Consider the following 12,820-nt stretch of genomic DNA (forward strand, 5'->3'; position numbering starts at 1 on the left):
AAATTTTTCTGTGAACTTTTTCTCTCTCCAAACACCACTCAACCAAATTAGACTGAAATTAATTAAGTGAAATGAAATTAAAGCTTGAGCCGAACAATGAGATGAGAAGGGGGGTGAGATGGAAATAGAATTGAGTTAATGAATCATTAAACTGTCACTGCAGCTCTTTGGCTAACTAACAAATGGCTGAAAGGTGATAATTAGCTACCATTACAGTCAAATTCATCTAGTTATTTCCTTCTTGTGATAAGTAATAGGGCTGACTGAGTAGCTTCGAAGAGTCAGTCGACCACAGGTGTGCACTGGTGCATTGATGACTTCCACTAAGAGTAACAAGTAAACAACAAATATCCGGAAAGGACAGCGATTAAGGCATGATTCCAGCTGTCTACCTGGAAACTCTGCTTGCTGGTCTCAGTCGGACTCTGTTGAGCTCAGAGGAAGTGAGAGAGCGTACAACAGTGGTATCTCTGATGTCTTTACCAATGCTTCTCTAATGCACATGGTGGCACAAAAGAAGGATTCCACAGGCGTCAGTCATCCATTCATTTATATTTGGTTTCACAAGCTGGTTTCAGAAAGAAAAATACCTGAGTTGGATCACTGTGTGACTGATTAGGGAGGGGAATGCCAGCCCCGTGTCTTCAGTGACTCACTGTGGCTTCATAAGAAAGGGCCTCGTGTACATCCACCTGATCACAAATGCAGATCACCTCACTGAGTACGAAAAATTAGTAACCAACCGTTCCATAACGGCGTCCATAAAACTACTTATCCTCTCAAGCCCAGGAAGAGCCAGCAGCCTTCTCTGCCATAATGGAAACAGTAATTTATACGTTTCTTGAGATATGGGAATTGAAGTTGCATTTCAGGGAGCTAGTATTCTAGGGTTTTTTTACATCAATGTTTCTTTGAAACAAGGGTTTTAAGTCATTCTCCACAGTAAGCATGCACATCAGCTCCTAGCAACAGGAAGATTTAGAAATTATGTTATAGGGGAACTGAAAAATTCAGTCTTAAATGGGTACCACGCTAATTCCTGAACAGCTCAGTGAAGTTTCCCCTGTTGTCCAGCATTCTTTACGTCTTTTAATGAGCCTACAATCAGGATGTTATTTCAGTTAAAAGGCCCTGTGCTGTAGCAAATACTGCTTTTCCTATTAAAATAAGTTAAAATTAACAGCAATGTCACTGACACAACCTCTTGAGACTGCAGGCATCTCAGTCACTACATCATAACATATAATTTGGGCAAGGATACGTGCAAATATGCCTTAATAATAATAATAAAACATTAACGGAACAGATGCCTTTCTCTATCTACATCTGATCTCAGGCAGCTGCTGCAAGAGCTATTATTAGTGAGAAATGGAATCTCCCCAAACATCCAATACTTGCCTCAAAACAAACATTCTATTATCAAGGCTAAGACTAAAGCTGTTCCCACAACAAATCCCTTCCAGAAAAGCCCCAGCTTTGTGTTAAAAACTCCGGCCATTTCTAACCATGGTAAATTCCCAAAATTTGTAGCACAAGCCAAATAATTACTCAAAATAATGATTCACTTTTAGCAATCATCAAATTATAGAATCATAGAGTTGGCAGGGACCCGATGATCAACCCACCAACATAACAAACCCATAGGTTCTCTCCCCTTAGTGGCCTGCTAATTATAGATGCACGTGCATAAGAACAGTCCTACTGACCCAGACAAAAGGCTGATCTAGTCCAGCATTTCACTCCCAACAGCGGCCAGTCATATCCTCCTGGAAAGGATGACACAGGACTTCCCTACAGTTTGCCACTTAGCAATGAGAATTCAGTGGCATACTGCTCCTGATAATGGAGGTTTTATTTATCTATTGGACAGACCTATCCCCCATAAAACTTATCCCACCCCACTTTATCCCACCTGTGCGTATGTAGGTGCCGCCATATCTTGTGGCAGCCAATTTCATTAATAACGACTCTTTTCATGAAGAACTCTCTTTCTACTACTGGGATAGCTCAGTCGGTAGAGTATGAGACTCTTAATCTCAGGGTTGTGGGTTTGAGCCCCACCTTGGGCAAAAAAATGCTGCATTGAAGGGGGTTGGACTAGATGACTTGCGTGGTCCCTTCCAATTTGACAATTCTATGATTCTACTACTGCCATTGAAGCTCAAGTTTCTTGAGCCACACATTAAAATTATATCTATAAATACATATACATAGGTAAAAGGTAAAGGACCCATGGACGGTTGAGTCCAGTCAAAGGTGATTATGGGGTGCTTTTCAGGCCAAGGGAGCCGGCGTTTGTCCACAGAGAGCTTTCTGGGTCATGTGGACAGCATGACTAAACTGCTTCTGGTGCAATGGAAGACCATGACAAGTGCCAGAGCACACGGAAACGCCATTTACCTTCCTGCCACAGCGGCACCTTTTTTTCTACTTGCACTAGTGTGCTTTCGAAATGCTAGATTGGCAGAAGCCGGGGCAGAGCAATGGGAGCTCATCCCATGACATGGATTCAAACCTCAGTGGTTTAGACCACAGTGCCACCCATGTCCATACATATACAGTGGTACCTCTGGTTACGTACTTAATTCATTCTGGAGGTCCGTTCTTAACCTGAAACTGTTCTTAACCTGAAGTACCACTTTAGCTAATGGGGCCTCCCGCTGCTGCTGTGCTGCCGCCACGCGATTTCTGTTCTCATCCTGAAACAAAGTTCTTAACCCGAGGTACTATTTCTGGGTTAGCGGAGTCTGTAACCTGAAGCGTATGTAACCCGAGGTACCACTGTACATATACATATACACCCCCTTCCTTTCAGGCAGATTGATTGATTGATTTAAATTTTCAATTTTGCCTAGCTTTCAAAAAAAAACTCAAGGTGGCTAACAATTAAAATAGCAAGACAACACAAAGCAAAAACAACCCCCGACTCAAAACCAATCACAATGTCAAAGTATTACCATAAAACTAAATACAAATTTAACAATTCCAAACTCTTGTCAAAATAAAACACAAAGTGAACAAATGAGTGCAGCTTAGGGCCTTTTAAAAAAGCTGCATCTTTAGGAATGGCTTGTAGCACTATAAGGATAGGTCCTGAAACATTGTGCCTGGCAAGACTTTTCATAGGGTGGCTAAAGGAAAAAAGGCAAAGGACCCCTGGATGGTTAAGTCCAGTCAAATTCGACTTTGGGGTGCAGCGCTCACCTCTCCCCTAATCCTAGTTAATACCAGCCTTGCCCAACATGTTTAAGAGATCTGGAGTAGGCCCTCAAATTATGACAATAGCATATCAAGAGAAACATACAGAAGACTTTAAAGTACAGTGGTACCTCGGGTTAAGTACTTAATTCGTTCCGGAGGTCCGTTCTTAACCTGAAACTGTTCTTAACCTGAAGCACCACTTTAGCTAATGGGGCCTCCAGCTGCCGCCGCACCACCGGAGCACGATTTCTGTTCTCATCCTGAAGCAAAGTTCTTAACCCAAGGTACTACTTCTGGGTTAGCGGAGTCTGTAACCTGAAGCGTCTGTAACCTGAAGCGTATGTAACCCGAGGTACCACTGTACCAAGGTTAAACTGTTAAGGGCTTAAAGAGTTAACATCAACAGAAAGGCCTGACAGAAAAAATAGCCCCGTAACCAGCATCAACACTAGTCAATCTACTCTTGGCCACTGCAGCAAAATAACTTTCCTTATCAAACACCTCCAATCCCCTAAAACCCCATCATTTCCTGTTCCTGAACATGTGAGGAACAGGTCAGGAAATGAAGAGGCTCTTGGGATTTTGAGACAGACATGTTTAACACAAAAACATGTGTGTTTTTCTGTCACTGATAGCTAAAAAACTGTTAAGTGGTACATACAGAGGAGCTGCACACTTGCACACACTCTCATTTGTACAGTAAAACACACTATTAATGGAAATAATGATGACTGCATTTGGAAACAATGCTAGCCATGAAACACAGTTAGCAAAATTAGATTGTACATGCCCTGCATTATGGTGACCACAGACTTTGAGCACTTTGCTCCTCTCTTTCTGGAGCAGGGAAAAAAACAATCAAACGGCTAATTCGGTGTTGCAGTCAAACCAGTACTTGTGGTTTGTTTCTCCCCAACAAACCATGATCGGGAGGCCTGGGCTGAATTCAAAAGTTAAATCCAACTATGGATTCCACCCCCACCCACCGTCTGGTCCCAAACACACCTCCTCATTAGCCAACACGGCACACCTCCGCCACTATTATTAGCCAACACGGCACAAAGTGAACTTAAACAGAGATTAAAATAAGAAAAAGAATTTGCCTAAGGCTGTCAAGATTATTTCATGGACGAGGCACGATTTGAACTGGGAGTTTGCTCAGCCCATAGTTGGTACTAACATAGGAAGCGGCCTCATTGAACTACGTTGCTACAACTAGTTTAAAGAGCAGCAAATTCCCTAAATCAGAAATACAGTCGTACCTCAGAAGTCAAACGGATTCCATTCCGGAAGTCCATTCAACTTCCAAAACATTCGGAAACCAAAGCGCGGCTCCTGCAGCCAATCGGAAGCCGCGGAAGCCCCGTTGGACATTCAGCTTCCAAAAGAACATTCAAAAACCGGAACACTCACTTCCGGTTTTTGATTGTTTGGGAGCCGGAACATTGAACTCCCAAGGCATTCGGGAGCTGAGGTGCGACTGTAACAGCATATTTCACATTAGAAGGATTCCTACTTTAGAAATCATAGCATTGCTGTGCTGTTCCTTTTGTAGAAGAGTGAAGAATTTGTAAACGGCACAGCTCCACGAATGTGATCCTGAAAGAAATGCCCTGATCCATTAGTAACTGATACTTTAAAGGCTGGGGCAGAAGAAAGGAAAATAATACAAGTTATGCATCTTCCACAATCTCTGATCTCCGTTAATATTTTTTGTCTCTAGCGTCATATCCAAGATGTAACACGAGCGCCATCCAGTGGCCCGTTTACATTCCAAGGAGGTAAACAATACAAGTATTTGAATTATTAATTCTAGAGATGGTGCTTTTAACATGGCATACTTTCTAAACTGTGGCATGATTTATTAAAAATGGAACAAACGAATTCATGGGCAGAAGCAGACTCATCACAGGCAGGATGGAATGTCTGCTCACGGAGGACCTATAAATAGGTCCAGATTACATTTTTCAATAGTTTTGTTTACAGCTGAGGATTTATGATGCTAAAAGTAGATACCAGTCCAAAGGAAACGGCCTCAAACATGTATGTACCGTGGGTGCCAGTTTAAAAACATTTAATCTGGCGGCCACCAATGATTCACATGCAAATGATGTAGCTTATTCTTTATTCTGTTATTCTGAATTAGTCATAAATTAAGCACAACTTTTGAGGACTATTATTATATTATTTGGGCTTGCTATTGCAGCAATTAGGTAGGATGGGACCTATCAAGAGCTACATAAACAAAATACTGTATTTTTCGCTCTATAAGACGCACTTTTCCTCTCCTATAAAGTAAAAGATGTGTGTGCATCTTATGGAGCGAATGCAGGCGGGAGGCTCTGCTCAGCACTCCCTTTAAAGAGCCGCGTGGAGTGTGTGTGCGGCTCTTCGGGGCTTTTCCCCAAGGAGGGAAAGTGCATGGCTCTGTCCCTTCCCCCAGCTCCCGCAAAAGCCCCCAAGAGCCGCGCTCCCTTTAAAGAGCGTGCGGCTCTTGCAGGTGGGGGGGAAAGTCAGTAGGCTTGCTTTCGCTGCAGCCAGGAGGGCAAGAGGGATTGGTGCGCACCGAACCCGCTTGCTCTCCTGGCTTCAGGGATAGCCCTGCAAAGCCTCCTGAGCGAAGATGGAGGAGCGCTCCCTCTTAGCTCAGGATGCTTTGTGTTGCTTTCTTATTTCTTGTTTTCCTCCCCTAAAAACTAGGTGCGTCTTATGGTCCGGTGCGTCTAATAGAGCATGCTGTTCTGCCAGTGTGGCGGCAGCATTATAGCAGGGTTATAGGCAAATACTGCTGGGATTCGCAGGATACTGAGTAAGTCTGCAGGCTTCAACAGGCTGATGCAATACTCTGTGAAGTGCTGGGTCAGAGTGACTCAGCCGGAGTGTGATTAATGTGATTGGCTATCACCTGTTTTAAAAAGGAAAGCCTGTTCAACAGTAACTGTGGTGGTTGTGCTGTGGTGGAGAGTATTCGTTTGCCTTAAGGAGCAGGTACTCTGTATGGACTGTTTTTGTAAATACCTGTATATAGCTCACATTAAAAAGACTGCACTGGGAAAAACCTGGGACTCTGAGCGTTTCTGCTAAAAGCGCCGCGAGGAATTCACGACAAATACATCATTTCTTATAAGCAAATCAGTATAAAAATATTGGTTTCCTTGCAACTCACCTGGGGGGTTGTTTTCCTAAATGTATCAGTTCCTTGTATCACATCCTTTATTATTCTTTCCTTGAGAGTGCTGTATTCTTCTGGACTCAGGTTAATACTTTCCAAGGACTGATTACAAGATGGGCACTGCCCACTGCAATATCAATCAAGCCACAGACAGTTATCAGCAGCTTATAAAATTATCTGCAAAGTAAACCTGATTTTTCTTCAAAAAATGATTGAAGAAAAATGCTATATACCAAAAAATTGCAAAAATTAAATTAAATTAAAAGGTGCATTTATTCATGTCTTGATCCAAAACTTGCAAGACCATGTTGGATCCTTGTTCAGATGAAATGCTAAGTTATGGTTTAGTACAAAGGTCTCCTAGTGTTGTTAGACTATAGCTCATTATCCCTGCCCATGGACCATGCTATCTAGGGCTGATAGGAGTCCTACAACATCTGCAGGACCGCAGGTTCCCCACTATGGCAGTAGACTGTGGTTAAGACCACAGGTGTCTAAGTTCAGAAAATAATACTAATTTGTGGCTGAAAATAGAAATGAAAACACCAAATGTCATCCTCACAGGTGTGCTAGATGAGGAGAGGAGGAAGCACATGAGCCCAAGGCTTGTTCAGGTAAGCTAAACCGTGGTTACACCAAAAAAAAGGCCACGCACTGCCTTGCCCAACAGTTAGATGGAGTATATAAAAATGAAGATTTTACAATTATAGAGTTCATTTATTCATCACACCTCCTGTTAGCAGATATTGCTGTGGCACCAAGCCATACATGCAGTTTTTATTGAACTAAAGCTTAAAAAATCTAGACCAGGGTTTCCCAAACTTGGGTCTCCAGCAGTTTTTGGACTACAATTCCCATCATCCCTGACCACTTGTCCTGCTAGCTAGGGATGATGGGAGTTGTAGTCCAAAAACAGCTGGAGATTCAAGTTGGGGAAGCTCTGATCTAGACCTTTTTTTGGGTGGGGTGGGGTGGAAGAATGACTAGAATAGCAAAAATAAGGGAATGGCAGAGGTATACAAAACTATAGGACAGTATAAGGCAGGGTTGTGAACCTTTTTTTGGCTGTTCGGGCTACATTACCCAGAGTGTAGCAAATAACACAATAACACAGACATAGAGGCCTTTCTCTCCACAAACTCCTCAGCTGATTTATGCAGGAATTGTAGTGGTATTTTATTCCCCACTGCAGTCCTGGGCAGAGGAGTTTGAAACCAGTGCCGTGAGGGGAGGAAAGCAGTGTCTTCTCCACTGTTCAGGTGACTGAACTCAAGAATGATGGGGTATGATTTTACCTGTCACCACAAACTGAGGACCAGAAAACAATTGAAACCTCCATATACTATGTAATACATGAAGATGTCTGCCACTGTATGTAGTTTACAGCAGTTGGAAAATGTTCTTCTGAGTTTTCCTTTACAGCAATGTATTCTTCTCTAATACCTTTACTTTGTCTCCACTTCTACTCCTATTACACACTGTGCTATTTTCACTCACTTGAATTCAGCAGGAATCCTCAGGACATTCAATAATTAAAGATATCATAAAATAATTGCAACAATTTAACCTTTTATTTTGGTGGTTACTGCACTTACACATTTCTGTGTGATTGCACCATTCAATTTAAAGCACAATCCTATACAAGTCTTTTCAGAAGTAAGTCTCATTGAATTAAATGAGATTTACTCTCACGTAACTGGGTACAGGATTGCATCATCACCATCATCATTTATTATACCCCAACCATCTGGCTGGGTTTCCCCAGCCACTCTGGGCAGCTCTCATCAGAATATTATTATTATTATTATTATTATTATTATTATTATTAATAATAATAATAATAAAGCGATAAAATATCTAACATTAAAAACTTCCCTAAACAGGGCTGCCTTCAGATCTCTTCTAAAAGTCAGATAGTTCTTTATTTCCTTGACATCACATCTGATGGGAGGGCGTTTCACAGGGCGGGTGCCACTACTGAGAAGGCTCTCTGCCTGGTTCCCTGTAACCTCACTTCTCGCAGTAAGGGAACCGCCAGAAGGCCCTCGGAGCTGGACCTCAGTGTTCGGGCAGAACAATGGGGGTGGAGCAGCCACTAAATTCCCCTGTACAAATTTATATATGCACAAATTGTCAGAAATAATTAAAAAAACAAACAGTTTAAGCCAGGGCTGAAAATCTTTGATCAAAGTAGTGATAAGCAAAATTATTAAATAGCACTTCAAGATTTTAAAAAATGTTTACCTATGTTTGATGGTAGTTAAGCTTCCTTTCCAGTTTTCTCCTGGAATACTACAAAAAAATGCACAAAAATTAGAATATGATATTATAAATTTAATCACAGTCCAAAAGATGCACCTCTTGTGACTAGTTCCAAACTAACGCAACAATTCTATGCATACTTACTTGCCAGTAAAGTATTTTGAACATTTGGGACTTTTAAAGAACATGGTCTTAATTAAGACCCATCTGCCTCAAGGGAAGGCAGAAGCAAGCAAGGCCAGGCCAGGGAGCCTTTTCCACCAGCTCCCTGTCAGCTAGAAACAATTGTCACTCTACATTTTAGAGCATTTATTTATTTTACTATTTTAAAATTGTAAACTACGTTGGGTGTTGTGCAAATGCAATAAATAAATAAGCAAGCAAGCACATATATGATCAAATGCATTATCTGCAATTTGATGCACGTTTACTTGTGCATAAAACCCATCAATTCTGCAAATTCCGAGCAAATATACCTAGGAGTATGCCAGACTTAACTAAAGGTAAAGGTTACATGTCCACAAAAGCTTGAAAATATCATTTAACATCTACCTATTCAGTACGTACGTATTCTGAAGGCAGGACTTTTGCAAAAGGTTGTAGATGTTATTTAACCTGTGCAAGGGTGTCACAATAGGCTGCAACAAAAAATATTTTAAAATGATCTTAAGTGGATGTCCAATGGCATTCTTTAATACGCACGACGGAGTGCAGGTAGAGATCCAAAGGAACCAGAAAGTGGATCCAAGGGATGTGAAATGTGGTAGGTTGTTGAAATACCTCCTTGTATTGTTGAGAAAAATAAGGAGGAAGTGATTAACACAGCGGGTCAGCTTATGTTGTACAGGCATGTGCCCATGCGCACACACAAAGGGAGTTAGAAAGTAGAACACCCTGTTCATTAGTGAGCGTTTTGCTCACATCCACAGGGAACCTTGCCTTGCAAAAAAAATACAATTAGCCACATCTCTAAGTTCACTGTAACTAATACCAGACACACAGACACAAAATTAGGAGACCTACCTAAGTATGTGACACATGGCATGCATTTACAACTAACAATAAACAAAACCAAAGGTTAACAGTTGCTTAGAATGATCAGATTCTGAAGCTTGTATGATTTGAAATTGTCTCCAGGCAAGCCTGGCTGAATCAGATCAGCCAGTTACCTGCAACAGGACAAACTTACCTTTCAAACCACTGCTTTATGCTCTGCATTAAAGCTTCCCCAGGATATACTTGATTATCTCTTAAGTAGGAGAGGATGTGCATGAGTTCAGTTTTCAAAATGTCATCCTTCACACTTCTGCCAGTGTCAAAGAAAATCTGTAAGGTATCCAGGTTTGGCACCAGGTCCTTAGCTAGCATCTCATGAAACAGTTCGCATGCAAGATTTATTTCCCGGTTAAGAAGGGCCCCCCTGATGCAGTCTCCATAGTTTGATTTTGAAGGGGTCATGACTTTTTTTAACTCCTCCAGAAGCGACAAGGCCTCCCTCCAGCGTGGTGTACCACTCAGACCTCTGATGAGAAGACCATAACCCGATGTTTCTAAAGTCTTAAATCTGGCTTTCAGAATGTCATGGACATCGTAAATCTCCTCCGTGCTCCCCTGAGAGACACACAGGCACAAGTACTTCAGCAAAATACTGTATTGAATATCTCCCTCTCGATTAGCCACTGCAGCCAACAAGGATTTGGCCACATCGATGGGGCTGTTGCAAGCTATCATTTGCTCAAACATAAGCAGTTCAAACTTTCTCAGTCCCTCAAATTGTCCCTTCAGCTCTTCCCATTCGCCAGCACTCAAAGGTTTTTCTGGAGGATGAAGTGTTATCCGCCTCGAAAGGATGGAGCGCTCTGAATCTTCAATAGCTTCACGGGGTCCTGATCTCCTCTTCGATGCTCCAGCAGCAAAGAGGTTGAAAGGACGTGGAGAAGAATAGTCTTTCCCCACTCTGGTCTCCCTTATACCTTCACCTTTACCTTTAAAACTCAATGTGGTAGTTCCTGGACGAATTCTTTTGGGATCCACTGGTTTTGCACACTGATATGACGAGGTGAAAATGAAGCACCCCAAGACAATGGGCATCTGCTGATGCTTTGGCATGGGATAAAATATGTGACTTTTCTTCAGTGACTTCAGTAGCCCCAAGCTGCTTGTTTGGTGAAAAAATACCATGACGCAAAAAAAAAAAAAAATGACACCGATGGAGAGAGGATAAATTCCTGAAGGAACAGCCCAGTTATGTAGTTCGTGGAGTATTAAAACCCTTATCAAAACTGAGAAACGTGGGGTGGGATGGGATAGGATAGAAGTGAGTAGTCAATTTAGGTGTTTCAGTAAACTGAATCAGCCTTCATGTAGTCTTCAGAAAGAGATGCTGTAAGCTCATTTCAAAGTGAGAGCATCCCTTTCCCCAAATGTAATAAAGAAAAAGAATAATAGCTTGATATCAGCCCATCTTTGATGTTCTTTCAATTGCTATATCTACACACTGAAGTAATAAGCACAATGTGAGATTTTCATTCAAATCCTGTCAAGAAACATAAAAGCAAATAAGAAGAACAAAAAAATCAATACCCCTCCAAAATGATACAATATACACAATTGCAACTTCTGACCAAAATTCCTCCTATCAACTAGTGTTTCTTTTTCTCAATTCCTAAATAGAAAACTCCTTTTCTTCTACTTTCTGCAGCTTCCAACCATCCTCTACAAAGGTCTTTAACTGGCATGGAAAATTAGAAGAACTGTGTAACTGGCATGAAGGAATTGCCTATCTTTACCTTAAAGGCAACTCAATCAGGGTTAACACAAAAGTTATGTTTCCAACACAATCCTACTTTCAAGTGGTTTGGCATTATTTTTCACCCTTAAGATACTGTGGCTAAGTTGCAGACACCACACACCTCAGGCTTGTGTACCCCTACTCTCCCCTCTCTTCGCACATGGCCATGATGTGATCATAAGCATCCACTTCTGTTTTCAACCACACTTTGTTATTTTGTCTGAACAGGGTAATGTTTTTACCATGGTTCATTCAAACAAATCAGGATCATAAACCATGGTTTGATTTGGGTATATGTGAACAAACCATAGTTTAAACTAATAAAATTTGCTCCAGTTTGAACAAAACAACAAACTTCTATTCGAAACCAAACCAGAGGCTCCTGATCACCTCATGGTTATGCTGCAGGAGGAAATGAGAGGGCATTAGTTCGTTCACATAGCACTAAATCATGTTTATGTCTAAATGCAGTGTGTCTGCTGTCATGCTGTCAAGCCACCAAGGTCCACAAGCTTAATTTCCTGCTATGGAGTTTTACTGTTACACAAAGTCATGATGAAAGAACACAGGTGACTACATTTCTGGCTTCACCAGGCAGTGAAAAGTCTTGAGATGTGCTACTACTTATGGTATACTGACCACTGTTGTAAGAAAAAAGCAGAAACACATGGCCGATCCAATACTGTATCTATTTTCTCCTATAATTACAGAAATTTCATGAATAGCAGCAACTGCAATCTCCATCCTCTGTTCCTCACAAGAAAAAGCTGGATGCTTCTGTTTTGATTTGTCTCTAAAAAGATGGGGAACTAATGCACCTTGGGAGGGGGAAATCCGTGATATAAATACAGTATTAAATCACAGGGCTTAGCCCTACTTTTGCCTTCCCCTTCAATACTTGTGGCAAGACAGAACTGAAATAAAATGCTCAGTGTAAACAGCCAAACGCATTATTACCGCAAGCCACGACAACTCCCAAGCTGCAGTACAGTGAAAGCTCTAGTCTTGGGGCACCCGAGATAACTAAGCACATGGCATGCTGGGAATTGTAGTCTATGTGAGCCGCAAACCCTCTGCACCGCCTCCCGCAGCCGCTTCTTAAAGACACTACCGGCCCTTTCCATCCAACCGACCTAGTTACGTGATCAACGCGGCCCTTCTTCATCGCACGGAAGGCATTAACTCAGCATGGCAGAACTATCTCTGGTCAAGAAAACGCTATGCAGCGGCAAGCGCAGCGGTAGCTCCCTCAAGCTTTTTTTCCTCAGAGCCTTCAGCCAATTGGAGTGCTGCATTGAAGTCGGCTGACGAGCACGCGGGTCTCCAGGAATCAATTAACGACGAGCGCTTGCGGTAGCCATGTTACTTAAGGGAGCTCTTCTTTTACATACAGT

The 12,820-nt window shown here is 41.9% G+C and overlaps 1 protein-coding gene across 3 annotated transcripts in view; it reads right to left on the bottom strand.

Moving 5' to 3' along the window:
• PRORP (protein only RNase P catalytic subunit) overlaps positions 1 to 12,820 on the bottom strand; it is a 53,162-nt gene extending 40,342 nt beyond the window's left edge. Inside the window, exons 1-4 of one of the 3 annotated variants that reach the window (XM_053380267.1) lie at positions 12,560 to 12,820; positions 9,825 to 11,171; positions 8,618 to 8,665; positions 6,368 to 6,500 (exon numbers count right to left, since the gene is read on the bottom strand). In XM_053380267.1, coding sequence (XP_053236242.1) covers positions 6,368 to 6,500; positions 8,618 to 8,665; positions 9,825 to 10,816 — 1,173 coding nt within the window. In that variant the 5' untranslated portion in view covers positions 10,817 to 11,171; positions 12,560 to 12,820. The other 2 variants (XM_053380276.1, XM_053380285.1) reach the window with 2 other exon arrangements.

This window comes from Podarcis raffonei, chromosome 1 (genome assembly GCF_027172205.1).
Source record: "Podarcis raffonei isolate rPodRaf1 chromosome 1, rPodRaf1.pri, whole genome shotgun sequence".
Classification (NCBI taxonomy): Eukaryota; Metazoa; Chordata; class Lepidosauria; order Squamata; family Lacertidae; genus Podarcis; species Podarcis raffonei.